General features: G+C 40.8%; 5 protein-coding genes across 5 annotated transcripts; 3 read left to right on the forward strand and 2 right to left on the reverse strand.

Annotated features, from left to right (window-relative positions):
• Nucleotides 1-1,627: 1,627 nt before the first annotated feature.
• On the forward strand, nt 1,628-2,737 carry PCOAH_00052210 (Uncharacterized protein; the record flags this gene model as incomplete). The annotated part of the gene is made up of 1 exon (XM_020062001.1): nt 1,628-2,737. The coding sequence occupies one exon, from the start codon at nt 1,628-1,630 to the stop codon at nt 2,735-2,737; it is 1,110 nt and encodes a 369-aa protein (XP_019917686.1).
• Nucleotides 2,725-5,893, reverse strand: PCOAH_00052220 (Uncharacterized protein; the record flags this gene model as incomplete). Its single annotated transcript, XM_020062002.1, has 6 exons — nt 2,725-2,842; nt 3,076-3,133; nt 3,296-3,332; nt 3,471-3,544; nt 3,692-3,762; nt 3,906-5,893. Coding segments are annotated over 6 exons (2,346 nt in total), but the record flags the coding sequence as incomplete, so codon positions are not given.
• A 1,205-nt stretch (nt 5,894-7,098) lies between these two features.
• On the forward strand, nt 7,099-9,518 carry PCOAH_00052230 (Uncharacterized protein; the record flags this gene model as incomplete). The annotated part of the gene is made up of 9 exons (XM_020062003.1): nt 7,099-7,208; nt 7,374-7,498; nt 7,663-7,901; nt 8,093-8,162; nt 8,361-8,437; nt 8,611-8,783; nt 8,898-9,025; nt 9,202-9,254; nt 9,495-9,518. The coding sequence occupies 9 exons, from the start codon at nt 7,099-7,101 to the stop codon at nt 9,516-9,518; spliced, it is 999 nt and encodes a 332-aa protein (XP_019917627.1).
• A 66-nt stretch (nt 9,519-9,584) lies between these two features.
• On the reverse strand, nt 9,585-10,785 carry PCOAH_00052240 (Uncharacterized protein; the record flags this gene model as incomplete). Its single annotated transcript, XM_020062004.1, has 3 exons — nt 9,585-9,847; nt 10,047-10,548; nt 10,701-10,785. 3 exons carry the CDS (start codon nt 10,766-10,768, stop codon nt 9,800-9,802), a joined length of 618 nt encoding a protein of 205 aa, XP_019917609.1.
• Nucleotides 10,786-13,312: 2,527 nt separating this feature from the next.
• Nucleotides 13,313-14,314, forward strand: PCOAH_00052250 (ADP-ribosylation factor GTPase-a; the record flags this gene model as incomplete). Its single annotated transcript, XM_020062005.1, has 1 exon — nt 13,313-14,314. The coding sequence occupies one exon, from the start codon at nt 13,313-13,315 to the stop codon at nt 14,312-14,314; it is 1,002 nt and encodes a 333-aa protein (XP_019917491.1).
• Between the last annotated feature and the right edge of the window lie 1,755 nt (nt 14,315-16,069).

Genomic DNA, 16,069 nt, shown 5'->3' on the forward strand with positions numbered 1-16,069 from the left:
CGGATAATCGGTTCGCGTATTATCAAGCTGGGCAAGCAGATCTTATGGTGCGTTTCTTATGATGAAGACGTTTTGGGTTAAGTTGTCCTGTCTGGTACCCTTCGGTAGGCAGAGAAATCACTCCAAAAAGTGAAAAGCGAAATAAGCGGATACGAATAAAACGGGGAGCCAGGTAGTGGAGGCTGCCACCTGCAAGTGTGTGGACCTTCACACATTCGCGTGTGCACGTGTTGCTGCACATATAGGTATGTACACATTTATATGTGTACTTGCGGGGAAGGCAGAGTGAGAGCACCCCCCGCACTGTCGCCGAACTGCTACGTGCGCAGCGCACTGGGTGTGTGTAAGATCCGGCTAACTAACCCAATTGGACTCCGCTCAAACGAATTGAATTCAATTTAATAAATTATCACTTAGTGTATGAGATGAATGTATGCAATGTGGTGAGGTCCCCTCTCCACTTCTTCCATAAGAGCCATTTGCAAAAAGGGGAAAAGGGCCAACTGGGGAAGGGGACACACCCGCAAAAAAATGTACACTCCTAGATGATGCCCTTGCGAGTGGGATGAAGGGGAATTTTTTCACTTGTTTGGGAAAACGCTGGAAAAAAAAGTGCCACAAAAAAGGCAAAAAAAAAAAAAAGGAAAAAAAGCAGAAGAGGAAAATTCAAAAAGGAAATCCACACAATGGAAATTCACCAAAAGGACATTCACTAAATGCAAATCCACCGAAACAATTCAACCAAACGATGTGCAACAAAGCATAGCAGCAAAAAACGAGGAAAAAAATAAGCTCAGCATAAAATGGCAAAATTGTATTTACACTTTGCCAGCCAAGAAAGGGTCTGCCTACCAACATGGTATTGTCAAACTGGGTAATCTCGTGAAAAAAAAAAAAAAAAGGGTTTCCATTTTACGGAGCATCATTTTTTTTTTTTTTTTTTTTTTTTACCATTTAGAAATAAAAATTGTCACTTTTTTTTTTTTTTTTTTTTTTATTCCCTTTGCGTTTTTTTTGCTTTTTTGTTCGTTTTAAAAATACAAAGCTCCTTCGTGTAGACAGTTATGGTAAGGAAAAACTCAACCGTGGGAACCTTCTTAGCCAAGTTGCATTTCCACTGCGCATGATTCTTTTAAGAGGAAAGTTCCTTCCCCTGTTGGGACATTCCGTGGAAAACAATTAACCAATCGCATGATGGCCTAACCCGCCGTGGGCACTCGCAGGTGCGTGCGCGTGTGTAGGAGGTCGCTTGAAGGGAAGCTGTCCAAAGCAGTCCACATGTGAATGTATACATTTACAAGAGCACAACTGTGGGCGCATACTTACGAGGCCCTTTTTGCAAAAGTCCCTGCCCGACGCGACTTCCCCGCCGAGGAGTACATTCTTCACGTTTAAAAAGGTGAAGATTTAAAATTTTGGCAACTAGGGCGTACCAACATGGGAAGGAACAAACTGTGAACGTGCAAAAGTTAAGAAAAAAAATTCCTTTTTTTTCCTTCTTTCTCTTTGGTGCATAACTGTACGTACACTTCCCGTGTATGCACATGTATGCCACTTCCCCCACGAGGAATACGCATATGAGTGTGTGTAGAGGCCAACCGGATCCTACCACCCCCCAAAAAATACCATGTGGGTATACCCATTTGGCCAACATATAAACGCGCGGGGGGAAGAAGACTACACAAAGTGCATCACCCCCGTCGATTTAAGGGACCACTACAAAAATTACAAACACACCAGTAGCAACAAACAAGTGAAGCAAATTGTTCGGAGAAATGCCAAACAGGTGCGGGATGTAGTCCTGACCAGTTGGCTACCCCAGCGGATGGATCCGCATATAAAAAATGAGGATGCCAAAATTCGTCTGAGCAACCCCAAAGGAGGAACAAAAACCATTTTATACGTTGACTTCGTGTACACCCAACTGATCAGACATACGTATGTGTTGTTACATTCGCTAAATGTAAACAAAAGGAAGGAAAAAAAATTCAATTTTAGCAAAATTTTTACATACAAATATAATTATAAACCGTGTGAAGAGGATCAAGTTGGAAAATATTTGGACCACTACAAGATAAGCAATGACCTTGCAGGGTGTGCGCACTTTTTTATGTATTCCTGGGCGGGAGAAAAAAAAAAAACAGAAATAACAGCAGAAACGGAAACAGCAGAACAGTGTGAAAATAAGGCCAACTTTAACATGTGCATATATTTACCAACAAAAAAAGAAGTGGACATTTTATTCATCTTCCAAAAGTTGCACAAATATTTTTATTTCAATTTATATGTTCCAATAGTCACAGAGCAAAACAGCTTGATTTTTTTTCCATTCGATTTACGCAATAATTTACTGGTCAAACATAGGTTTGGAATTTTCGTGCCGTACTTATATTTGCACTACTGCGCTGAAAGGGGGACAAACGGAGGCAGCAGTTTGCCCCTGAATTTAAGTCCAGCCAATTTGGTCATGGACACATTATACAATTTTTCCTTTTCTGAAAGGGAAAATATTTTTTTCATTCCTCTCCTTGCATATAATAATTATGGTGCGCGTGTTGGCAGTGGAAAGGGCTACTACGATAGAGCACTTAAGCAAGCGGGGGAGGAGGTAAAAAAAAACGTAAAGGTTTCTCTCTCCTTGGAGGTTCTTCGGTACGAAATTGACTTTTTGGAGCCCACAGACATCCTTCTGGATTACGTAGTAAATGAGAGGGGCGTCTACCACTTCGTCTCCTGACACGTCCAATTTGGCTTGCACATTTTGGTGCGCATCTTCGTCTTTTTTTTACCCTCCTTCGTTTGGGCGTTTCGCTTTGTGGTCTCGTCATCGGGCAGGAGGATTCTGCAAACGACAGGGAAGAAAAATAAATTAGTGAGGGGCCACCTTACGGGTTCAAAGTCATCCCACGCAAACACAACACACATGGATAATCTGCGCAGAGGGGTTCGTCGCATCTGCGTTTATAAGCCAATCGCCCAAGACGCCATATACAATAAAGCCCCTACGCGACGCATGTAAGTTATGCATAGCGAATAGTTCATCCCCCACAAAGAATGTTCTAAAATTAGGTTTACGCATCGCCAGGCCCTTCGCACCTTAAAGCGTTATCCTCAGAATGGAGCTCCAGCATATCTGCGTTGTAACAGCAAACAAACGGGTGAAAAATAGATACACAACTAAGCGCAAGGAATAGTGCATCACCTCATTAGGGGTACCCATTCGGGAAATACATTGCACTAGAAAAAATAAAGTCAAAACTCTGCACTGCTCAACTTCATCTGAAAGAAAAAATACCTGACTCGCTAAATGAGAAACTGTCCCCGCTGTGATTCTGCAAAATGGGATTGGCCAAAAAAAAGTGAAGTATACATGTGAATAAAAATCGGTGAGGCAAGTCAGCGCCTCCTCCCAAATGCTTAAAATGTAGAGCAGAAATTTTCAAACAAGTGAAGAAGAAATAGGCACTTACCTCCCTAATGTGTGCGGCCAACTCTTTTAGGATTCTCTCTTTGTTCTCCAAATCTTCTTCCAACTTCTTAGCATCTTCGATAAAAAAAGAAAAAGGAAAAAACGTAAACCATTTTAGAAGGATAACCAGAAGACGGGGGCATATATTAAAATGTAAGTTTTTTTTTTTCTTTTTTGGTGAAAAAAACTAGGGGAGGACTCCACTAATGTGCGTAGACATACCTTCGTTGGTGGTGTGCTGCTCGAAAGGCTCATCCAACTCTTCTTTCTTTTTCTCCCTCTTCTGTTCATTGCTGAAAGGGGGATGATCATAAGGATGTGTATGTCGCGCAATCATGCGTATAATTTTTTTTTTGCGCGCGATGAAGAGGACATCCCGATAGAGGACCGCATAACTGCAGAAAGCTTCTTCACTGCACAGCGTGTGTACTATTACCCGTCACAGTTGGCGTAACTGAGGAGCATATTAAAAATGGACATGTTCAGATCGAAGGGCTGGAAAATGGACAAAATGGTCCATAACTTCCGGGTGGAATACTTCTGCCTCAATTTGTGAATATTCCTCAGAAGGGCCTCAAAAAATGGCAAATCACAAAACTTGGAGCAGCTAATAGAATAAACCAAGGTGTACAAATCTCGGTAAGTAAAATTTACCAACTCGGGGAACAAAATGGAGTTCAATTTGAACAGATAAGTCTTCTTTTTCTTCGAAAAGAAAATTTTAGATATACTTATGTACAGTAAAATTTTATCCTTTTTGCTTAAAATCTTGCAATCATTGGAGAATATTTCAGTCAGGCAATTTTTCCACAAAAAGGAATTGACACCGTCATCCACGTGAACGCCATTGTATTGTATGCTCATCAGGTGCATGAACTGGACCAGGGTAGATGGAGTCAACAAAAAATGTGATAACGTTTTTTCCAGTGCACCCATATGAATGAGGAGTTCCTCCAATTTGTTAAAAAGCGTCTTACAGAAAATGTTGTAAGGTAGACATGTGAACATGTAATTGGTAATTATGCGTATCGTTTCTCCTTCCATGTGGGGTGGAAAACACCCACTAGAAGTTTCATTGATTGAGGTTCCTCCAGTTGAACTTCCCTTTTTATACTTTTTTATTAACTTGTTTAGGGAGCAAACTAGAGCGTTGTTTAGGAAGTAGATCATGTAGATGATTTGCCTGGTCATCACATCATTATCATCTGTTGCCCTCGAAAGGATGCTGAGTTTTCCGGGTGGGACTTCCTCCTCGTTACGTACGTTCACTTCGCCTATGTTTATGGTTTCTTTGGAGTGGCTTTCCCCTGCCGGCCACCCCTCCCTCTGACACTCAAATTCGTATATATTAAAATAGTGGTAAAAGTGGCCAGTAATGTAGGCCAAGTTGTTTCCCAAAGAGGAGGCAAGCTCAGCATTGCCCCGTGTGCCCACGCCCTCCCAACACATGTTAACAAAGGAAGAAGTGTCCAGGGGATATTCATTCTTGTTCATCATTTTGAGCTTATTTAGCATGTCCACATCCTTTTCCGCGTCCCTATTATTTTTCTCAATTTTAATCTTCGCTGCATTTATTACTGAGGTTAGCAATTCGGTGTGCTTACATAGGCGCACCACGGATATGCGCCTATTCGTTTTATGCTTTACATACTTTAGCATAAACGTCATTAGGAGGTACAAGCTGTTGGTTCGAATGGTTACCTTGCTGTTCAGGTACGCAACATTCTGCAGGTACAAGGAAATTGTACTCACTAAAGGAGCGTTTAATTTTTTGAGAAAAAAGTTGGTGACATCTTCGTCTATTTCGTTATCATCCAGGCTGTTGTTTTTCCTCTTTTTTAAAACTGTACAGTAGTAGTTAAATGCGTTCTTATGATCTATCCATTCGATGAGTTTTTTCTGCATGTTTTGTCTGCCCGCGTGGCTGGCTGAACCGCTTCTCCCTGGGGGTGGTATCCGTCCATCCTTCAGATCGCCTCTCGTCAGGGTAATCCTCTCAGCATAGCTCTTCGAGGGGATACAGCTAAGGTAGAGCAATTTCTCCCTCAGGTGTAGACCCCCCTCTTTCGTGATTACCTTTTCACACAAAGCTTCAATCAGGTCATCCAGTTTTTTTCCACCCAATTTCTTTTCTCCTTTTTTATACGCCTGGCATAATGCATACAGTAACAACTTCTTGTTATCCCCTATAGAACTTATCAAGTTCATGGTGTTAACATTTTTTCGGTCTAAATGGAGGCTAACTTTAACTGTTTTTTTTGTCCGTTCGTCTGTTTTTCTTTTCCTCTCCCGTTCCCTTTTCCCTCTTGGGATTTCCCAAGCGACTCCGTTGCGTAGAGTTGGAAAAGTCCCTTTCTTCTTTACCCCATGGCGCGTCCCGATTAGCCACGTTATTCTTGACGCAGGGCGGAGGAGAGTATTCATGTCATCCTACCTTTGGGAAAAATGTACTTTAAAGAATGTGGGGAATTTTTTAAGGTCCCTCTCTGGAAAGAACCTAAAAAACGGATTTTCCGTTTTAACCGTCATAGGGAAGGGGTTATGCAATGTCTTCACATGTGTGTCGATGGGGGGTGGAGGGAAAAAATGGAAACGCTGTTATCTTCTCTACATCTGCCGCCACCCAATTATGTGTGCGTATATTTTGCTCTCCTGGCTACGTTATTTTTCTCTTCACTGTATTTTCATTTTTTTTTTTTTTTTCCCTCTTCTTTGTATCTGCGCCTAAATGGGCTAATTTTCATATTTGACAATTCGGAAAAGGCAAAAATAAAAATGAAAAAAAGGCGCGGGGGATAAGCTGTATAGGCCGAGTAAGATAAGCGAGGCGAGTTAAGCAAAGTGAAGGGGGAGTCCCTCTACCGCTACGCATACGCCATTTTTGCGAGTGCGCTAATTTTCCCCCAATTTTCTTCCTCTAACCCGTGGCAATATTTTGCAATGTTCATAGTCACGTTGCCCCAATGTCATTTGCTAGCACCGCGCTTACGTGCCCTTCACCCTCGTAAACCAAAAGATCGGTTTAGAAAATTTTTCAAGTCGTCGTCCTCCTTGATATAGCATCCCATAATTTGTATAACCTTACCACCGCTTGTATCATGCAGATGAGGAACGAGCGTGTAGAGTCGTTCGTCTATCGCTTTCTCTTTTTTCTCCTTATTCTTCTTCACTCTCTTTACAATTACGAAGCACGAAGGGCTTCGAACGTACGCCGCATGTGAATTTTTTTTTTTTTTTTTTTGTTTTTTTCTCTCTTGTTGGTTGTTAGCGATTGGAAGAGGAAGATTTGGCCAACATTGGCATTATTTTTAATTAATATTTGGAGGAAAAGCTTGTATTTCCCCCCCTTTTTTTCTCCTTTTCTCCTCTTTTTATTTCTGCCCCATTTTGATTAACCGATTATGGGGTGTGAGAGTGACCTGGGGGCGACAGGCAAGAAAAGAGGAAATGAAGTTCAGTTGCCAGAAGGTCAGTCGAGAACATAAATTACAAATAACTGTTTGCGCGCGTGAGTATACATACGTGCCCGATTCTTAGCAGTAGCCTTGCAGTTCTACCCGTGCGTCTGCATCTTGTGCGTATTTTGCCCCCCCTGCCGCTACTACCACCGCAAGCTGTTCTCAACAAAAATGCCTCCAAAAAAGGAAAACACCAAAAAATTAGAAAAAGAAAAGCAAAAAATTGTGGAAGATAAAACCTTTGGGTTGAAAAACAAGAACAAAAGTAAGAGTGTCCAAAGGTACGTACCCGAGTTCTTTCCCTGTTGGCAACCTCACGCCAATATGCAAATACGTCTGTTGGTGCTTATTAGCCTATGTGCCTATATGCGCAGTTCCATGGCAGCAGAGAATAAACACCGTCCTCATGACATGTGTCCCCCCACACCCCACATGCACTACCACAGGTACATCAAAGGTGTTCAGCAGCAAGTCTTCCAGACGAAAAAGAAACCAGACGAGAAGAAAAAAGAAGAAAAAGAAAAGGAAAAGCTAAATCAGCAAAAATTATTGCTCAATTCGATATACCAAAGTAGGGAAAATTTTAATGCCTTAAAATATGTATATTGTGAATGGCTGCATGGAAGGAGTCTTTCCATCCCCGTGACGGTTTTCATTTCTTCCTTTTCTTTTTTTTTTTTTTCGAGTGGTTCATTTTTTTTTTTTTTTTACCTTCCTATTTTCCCCACCATGTAGAAACTGAGAAGGTTAAAAAGATTAACGAAACTTCGTCCACGTACGACCCCAAGAAGTCCAAGGAGTCCCAAAAAATCGACATCTACACAGACGTCCGAGACAACAAAAATGACAAGGAAAATGACACCATAGATCAGTGGGACATAAACAAGCTGAACGAGGTGATAAATATAAGACACAAAAATATTAACAAGACGGACATCATCTGCAAGTACTTCCTGAGTGCCGTCGAAAATAAGGTAAGTGGAAAGACACACGGAAAAGAGAAAAAGAAAAACACGTTCTCCGATTTACCTGCATATTACGCTATCAACCTGCCATGCTGCTCTACACGCGATACCACACTGCGTGGATGGCGAAAATTTCAAAACTGTAATAATATAATCCCCCTCACCCGTACATACATACGCACATACACACACCCTCGCAGCAATACGGATGGTTCTGGGTCTGTCCCAACGGAGGAGACAACTGCAAGTACAAGCACTGCCTCCCTCAAGGTTAGAACAAAATGAAGGGAAATGCTTAAACTCCGCAAAATAGGGAGGACTTCCCAAAAAGAAAAAAAAAAAAAATGAACATCACCAAGAGACTGACAAAACGTGGAACCACAAATGAGCTAACCCCTTTGACATCTTTTAATTTTTTTTTTTTTCCCCTTCTGTTGAAAAATAATTTTCCTTTTCGCCCGATCGCAGGATACGTATTAAAAAAACCAGAGCCGACCGAAAATGAGAAAGACGACATTCCCCTGGAGGACATCATAGAGGAGGAGGTAACCCGAGTGGCTGCTCCAGAACAACGCACGAATTGTTTACTACCATCACTCCATTTTTTTTTACCGTCAAATTTGTGCGCTAGTTTGAGACCATTCCGACGTGACCCCCACTTTTATCACGCTCTGCACGCATAACACCAACTCCAATGTGAATTCCTTCCCCTTTGCAGAGAACCAAATTTATAAATAACGGCACCGCGGTGACCCTGGAAATATTCAAAAAATGGTTAGCTGAAAGGGAAGAGAAAAATAAACTTAAGAAAGACGAACAGAAGGACAAAACGGAGAAGAAGGGAAAGACCAACGTGCTATCCGGGAAGGAGCTATTTACCTACGATCCAACGTAAGACACTTGTGCTCACGCAAATACATACATGTGTGCACAAATATATGTGTGTGTAACTTTGCATGCGCCTTTCTTGTTTACTCAAATGTACTTCTTCCCCACCCTGTGCAGATTATTTGTTGATGATGACAACGCTGCGAACACGAATGAATATGATGATCTGTTTTATGACGACGATGAACAGAAGGAAGAAACTCCGGAGAAGAAAAATTACGAGAATGGACAAGTCGATGAAAGTGGTAAGGCATCCCCATCTGCCGCTGTGCACTTGGCATTTGTATCCACTGTTCTCTGTGGGGTGATATGTCTTGGTGGCTTCTTAAAAATAGGGGTCTGTTATGCTCACCACTTTATATGTTTACGTAAATCCGCATCCATTTGTTTCCCCCCTCCGCACACACACCTGACGCTGCAGACAAACGAGAGGATGATGTCCCAATTAACACCGACCTTTTTATGGACGAACTGGTATGTATTTCTACTCGGACCCAGCCACTGATTATCAGCGTGACGCATGAGTAAAGCGCCACGCTGGAGAAAAGCCCTCTTTGGCGCTTTACATATATTCGCAACACCGGAGGCCCAATGGAAGTAGCGGGCAATCACACGTACGAATAAGCCCCCATAAACTGAGTCATGTACAAATATATAGTGTGCATGAATGGTATGGGCACATTTTTTAACCTATCTTTTTTTTCTTCCCGTTAGGATGATCTGGACCAATTGGATTAAGGATGCGCAAATCGGACAGAACAGAAAAATCTTTTTTTAAAATCTCACAAATAGCGTTACGTTATTAAAAAAATTTAGTTTTAATTTGATACAAACGAAAAAAAAAAAAAAAAAAAAAAAATTAATAGCCATATTAAAAATATTTTTAAAAAAAATTTAAGCAAAATTATGGCCATTGTTGCCAATTTTTTGCCGAAACTTTGCCACTTCTTTTCCCCCCTTTTGCCATTTTTTTTTTAATTAAACGCGAAAAAGACTTCCCCTCTTTCATTCTTCTTTTTTCACTTCATTTTAAAAAAGCTCGATAGCTTATAGGGATTTACCCCGTCCTGCGGAAGGGGAACAGCGGTGAGAAAGTGTTGAGCCCGCTTGCATGGAAAAATCTGCACCGAGCGTTGCTCAGCCGCGCCGAAGGCTACGCAGAAATGCGCCCACTGGATAACGCAAAGGTTTGTTCACATTCACAACACGTGTTTAATCACACATATATGCACACCTTTACACCTCTACGTGTGCGCGAAAACTTACGCTTTTTTCTCGCCTCTTGCGCGGACGGCCACTCGAGTCAGTCGAACTGGAATCAGACAGGGAACGCCTTTTTTTCTTTTTCCTTTTCTTTTTTTCATGGCTCGAAGAGGAGTCGCTTGAATGCCCGTCTTCGCTGCTAGAATGGAACTCCTTTCGCTTATGTCTACTCGAATGTTTGTGATTTTTTTTTTCTTTTTCTCTCTCTCCCTTTTTCTGCTTCTTCTTTTTCGAGTCATCCTCTGAGGAAGTAGCACTGTCCTCGCTGCTACTTCGACTGTCACTTTTATTCCTCCGCTTATTTTTATACTCCTTTTTTAGCTTCTTTATGTACCTCTTTTCCTGCTCCTTTATTCTTTCCGCTCTGTTCTTGTTAAGCTCCTCCACATACTTAGCATTTTCATATTCCTCCAACATTTTACATCCTTCTTGGTTCTTAATTCTGTCCTTCAAGTCATCCCATGTCGGCCTGCTATCTCGGTTTATTTTATCCTTTATAGTTGGTCTAACGGGGCAGGGGTTTGAACACATATAAAGCATGGGCATGTCTGCATGCAGATACAGCGGTGTCGTATATGCAAACTGGGGGGTGAACGGATGAAGGCACGTTTTTACTTCATTGTACTCGTTTGACTATTTTTTTTTTTTTTTCCTTACCCAGTGTACTTGACCCTCTGTATGGGGGCTATTAACCCCTGGGGACGGAACCCTCTTTGTTTTGGCATAAACGTTTCGTAATCCCAAAGAAGGAAAAAAAATGGCCTCTTTGTGCAAATGCATACGTGTTGTACGTTTAACTGTGTTGATGTTTTTTTTTTCCTCTTGTTAAAGATGTTAAGCACGAGAATTAACCCGAAATGAAGGAACAGATAATTTCCAATGCGTTTTAAAGCGGCAAAAGGATGTATTGAGCGCGTGGTGAAGTTATATCACACACATAGGGGTTGGAGAGTCATCCATAAAGATACACGTGTTTTCGCATGTTCGCCTAAAAATGTTTGGCAACATAAAGGTACCTCGAGTTGCACACCAAAGTGACCACACTTCTTACGCAGAGGAGTGGCGATCAGAACATTTTGGCCACTTAATTTTTTTCCGTCCTGTAAATTCCTTCCAAGAGAAAGTTACAGAAATATAGACAATGCTTTCCCCTAACAGGCTGGCTGTACATTAAAAACTTCTGCGCTTACTATTCTGTACATGTGACCGTTACTTCTACCCTTTGCACGTTCGCAAAAAGGAGTTTTTACTGGCAGCACTTTAAAATTTTCTTGATAAAAAAATTAAAAGAACATACAAAAATGGCGCGGAGATTTGTGCGGCGAGCTGCTTACAGAGGGGAGGTAAAACATATAGACGAACTTTATGTCCATTTTTTTTTTTTTTTTTCTTTTTTAAGGTCGAATGGTTGGTAAATATGGAGGAGAAATCCAACCGCATGTTACATATGTGCTAAACATGCATCCACACACTGATGTAAAAAAAAAGGTTGTTCGCTGGACGTTACGCGGCCGGGTCGGCGCAAACTGAAGCGCGCACAGAAGTATATGTATACATAAATATATACACATATATTTTATACACATATTTTTACATGTATATATTTACTTATTCGTGTTCACGCTTGCCCGTTTATGCTCATACGTGCGTACACTCACCGTGGTAGATGCGCAACTAAACCTTTTCCAACGGCGCTTCACTTATTCGCGAATGAGCGCGCATGCGTAATCTGCCGTTCGGTTTGCCTTTTCGTCTCGTTCGCACTTTTCCACCCTCCGTCAGAATTTTAAAAACAGGAATTTAAAAAAAAAAAAAAAAAAAGGCGTTTTTTTCATTCTATTTTTTATTCCTTTTGCGTAAATTAGCAAAAAATCCTAAAGATATAATTCACTAATTAATTGGAGGCAACCGCATGCAATTTTTTTTCTCTCTCAATTCCAGCTGTCTGCCGTTTGCGACTGTACAGTTGGCCACACGCAAGAGCACATTGCATATTCACACGTATGTTGTTCATGTAAACATATTCATATAATATACATATATATGTGTACATATACACATACGTGGACCTCTAAGTTTTGCTGTTTTTCCCCCCTATTCGGATTTAACCCCCCAACGCAAACTTGCTTAACCGTTCTTCCCTTATAAGGTTCAATTCGCAAGAAAAAACGCGAGACGCACGAGTGGGCATACCTCCGCCTGCGCAGTCACAACTTGTGCAGCCAATCCCACACATAAACGCAAATACGCATATCCTTATACGTACATATGTAATCATATGCATATGGCATGTTTGTGTGGTGCCTCTTATGGGTCTTCCCACTCCCGCTTGTGCGTGCGCTCAAACGTTTACGCGCACGTGGGGTCAAATGTGATCAGAACGCCGCCCACGCAATGACGCTCGGCCGCCTCCAACGAACACATATGTGAGCCTGTGTACACGTTGGCATGTACACAGTACAATTTTGTTATGTACGTATATACACAAAGCATTATTACATCCCAATGTACGTGCAAAGCGTCTCTTCACAAAAAATCTCTTCCGCGCAAAAGCGAAACATTAAGCCATCGCCCAAATCAGCCCTTCAACGCATTCACCGTTTCGCCATTTTAACCGCTTCTCCTTTTTTAAAAAGAAAACAATTACATGCTGTTGAATAAAATTGCTCCCACACTTGAATTATTTTTTTTTTTGCCGAAAAATGGCCTTGGGGAAGAGCTTTCTTTAAACGTACGCTTTAGAGTGCATTTATTTTTCTTTTTATTTAAACTTTTCATTTTGCCCATTACCCTTGCACTTGTTCATATTTACGATTTTTTTTTTTTTTTTTTTTTTTTTTTTTTTTTCTTCCTTTCCTGAGCCACTGTTTTGACGCAAACGTGTGTATATACATTTGTACATATTTGCACATATGCGTACGTTATACTGGTACACTTTTTATACGCATTGCGTAACACAGTTCTTCATGCCTCACGTGTTCGATTTTGTGGAGACCAAGCAGTCCGCTTTATTTGTAACCCAGCCTGAGTGTTTTTATCAGGGCGTCGTTCCACTCGTGAATCGCACAATTGTCATCCATTGATCGGCTCCTTTTCCGCAACATACAAGTGCTTTCATTTGCACAATAAAATTACGCACATAAGGTGTTCATCGCAGCGCAGCGCACACAGAAAAAAGGCGCGTCCTGACCCATCGTCCCATCAAGCGCCTAACAACACTTCTCTGTTGCGTCTCTGTACACCACACTAACGATCTCCGCACACAAAAAATGAACGCGGCCGCCATAGAAGTTATCAACAAATTGAAGAAAGAAGATGAAAGCAACAACAAGTGCTTCGACTGTGGGGTCCCCAACCCAGACTGGGTGTCAGTTAACCATGGGGTGTTTCTCTGCATTAACTGTTCAGGTGTGCATAGAAGTTTGGGCGTTCACATAAGTATAGTGAGGAGCATAAAAATGGACATATTCACAGATGAGCAGTTAAAATATTTGGACAAAGGAGGAAATAAAAAATTTCAAACATATTTAGAAAATTATGGAATTAACGATTTTATTCCTGAGAGGAAGTATAGAACAAAGGCAGCTGAACATTACAGAAAAATTATGAGATCCATTGTCCATAATTCGGATCCTCCTTCTCCATTATCCCTGGATGAAGGAAAGGACGTAATTAATTTTGGCCAAAATGAAAATATAAATGCAAACGAAATTAACAAGAATAGCAAAAATAATTTTTATGCAGATGATCAGCCGAATTTTATACCCTCTCTGAACACGTCGGAAATATTGGATAACGTGTCAGCCACATTCTCCAACATTATTAATAAAGCGCAAACCATGACAACGAACACAATAAATAATTTAAATAAAAATGAACTCATCGAAAGTACCAAAGATACACTAATGAATAGTAGTAGCTGGATTACGGAGAAGACAAAAAAAATTGCCGAAAATGTCAGTGATAATCCTTGGTGGGAAAAGGGGCAGAGCAAAATAAAAGACGTGACGCAAAATGCAAGTGGCTGGATTTCAACCATCTCCTCAACCGTGTCCCGAACGAATAGCAATTTCTTTTTTCCGAACAGTGAGTTCGGTACGACGGGGGGTGCAACTGGCACGGGAAGTGTAAGCACAAATGCTGCTCCGCAGGGGGGCCAGGGCGCCGCGGCTCCTGATCACCTCGCCAACAGTGCCAATAGTGTAAACAATGCCAACGGTGACGGTGTTAGTAAACCCAGTGCGGGTGAGAACAATCCCGCGTTCAGCTGATCAGACACCAACAGGAGTTTCAACAAAAACTGAGCGCAATGTGGATTTATAGTTTCTGCACGGGGGGAAGCCGCAATGCACCATTCTTCGATGCGCAGCTGTTATAATAGCATTAACACCCGAGCTAGTTTCTTACGTTGCATAAGTAGAAGTCCTTCCCATTCATGTGCACATAGAGAAGCCAAGTGGAAAAACTGTACCAATGAGAAGGATAGCCGGATGGATGAAAACATGCCCCATCACCTACCCCATTCATAGATCCCCTTTTTTTTGTTTTTTTTGTACGCATTCGTAAATTCTTTATGCTTCCAATATTGAGCGCAATACAAAGCCAGCAGAAAGAAACGGACAATTTGTATGGTAGTTCCATATATATTACCACGAAATGGAAGAAGTCACGATCCTTTTTTTTTTTTTTTCTTTATCCCTCACCTTTTTATGAATTTTTAACATTTTTAAAACCTTCATCATGTGATTATAACAGTGTTATTTATTCCTTCTATGCACAATTGCGTGCATTTTTTTTTTTTTTTTTTTTACGTACCAACTTAGATTTATTTTTTATACGAACTTGCGGCATTTTAATTAAATGTCTCATTTAGAATTGGTTCTGGGACTCTAGCAATTGCGTGCTTCATTTCAGCTAAAAAGTAAAAGAAAAAAAAAATTACAAAGGGGTACCGTAAAAATTGGAGGAAGGAGACCCGAGTTTAGAGCAGCTCCCCCCCTATCTTTGGCAAAGACATATATATACGCTTGTGTGTGTGTAAGCGATTGCGCTGGTGAAAGTGTGTATATGTATCTGTTTTTTTTTTTTTTTTTCTTTTTTTTTTTCTCTAAACTTCTTGCCCCTTTGTGGTACTTCCCAGATTGACAACACCTTTGGCGCGACACCTTTCAAGATAAACAAGTATTTTCAATTACTTTCAATTATGCCCATAAAAACGGGGGAAAACACAATTTGGCATCTACATTGGACAAACATTTATTGCTAGATGGTAGTATTGGCTGAAAGGTGTGTTCCCTTGAAATGGACACATACGCTGGGGAAAACACCAATGGAAGATTACCTGCACCCTGTTATGGAATTATTCATTTCACAGTTGGTGGTGTATCGCCCCCCCCCACACACACACACGCACACACGGATGCTGCCAAAATTTGCGTCACCTCCTTTTTTTTGGTGACAACATGATGAACTTGTTGTGATACATAGGTACATTTCTTAAGATACAAACATAAGGTAAAGAAAGAAAAAAAAAGAAAAAGGAGAAGAAAGAAAAAAGGAAAAGAAAGAAAGAAAGAAAAGAAAGAAGGAAAGAAAGAAAAAAATAAATAAAAGAAAAAAAAGAAGAAAAAAAAGAAGAAAAAAAGAATGAAAAAAAAAAGAAACTAAATATGAAAAAGTTAAAAAAAGAAAAGAAAAGAAAAGAAATAAGCAAAATAGGAATGGAAGGAATACCATTTTACCCTTTACACTGTATAACCTATGCATTAGTTTATGGTCCTTCCGCAGGGAGGACATTCATCCATTTAATGTTGCATTCTCCTTCCTTCAGGTGTTACATACGTTGATAACTAATATTCCTTTGCCTATGCTGTTGTTGTGCACTCCTTTGTCTCTGTTGTCTTTGCCTTGACTGTCTTTTGCTATTGGGTGTTCTTCCTGTTCTTGTGGACGCCGCACTATATGGAGCAGAATATTCAGTTAAGCTGTCTGTTGCGGAGCCCAATATGGAATCGTTCTCTGTTAAA

Source organism: Plasmodium coatneyi, chromosome 14 (genome assembly GCF_001680005.1).
Source record: "Plasmodium coatneyi strain Hackeri chromosome 14, complete sequence".
Lineage (NCBI taxonomy): Eukaryota > Apicomplexa > Aconoidasida > Haemosporida > Plasmodiidae > Plasmodium > Plasmodium coatneyi.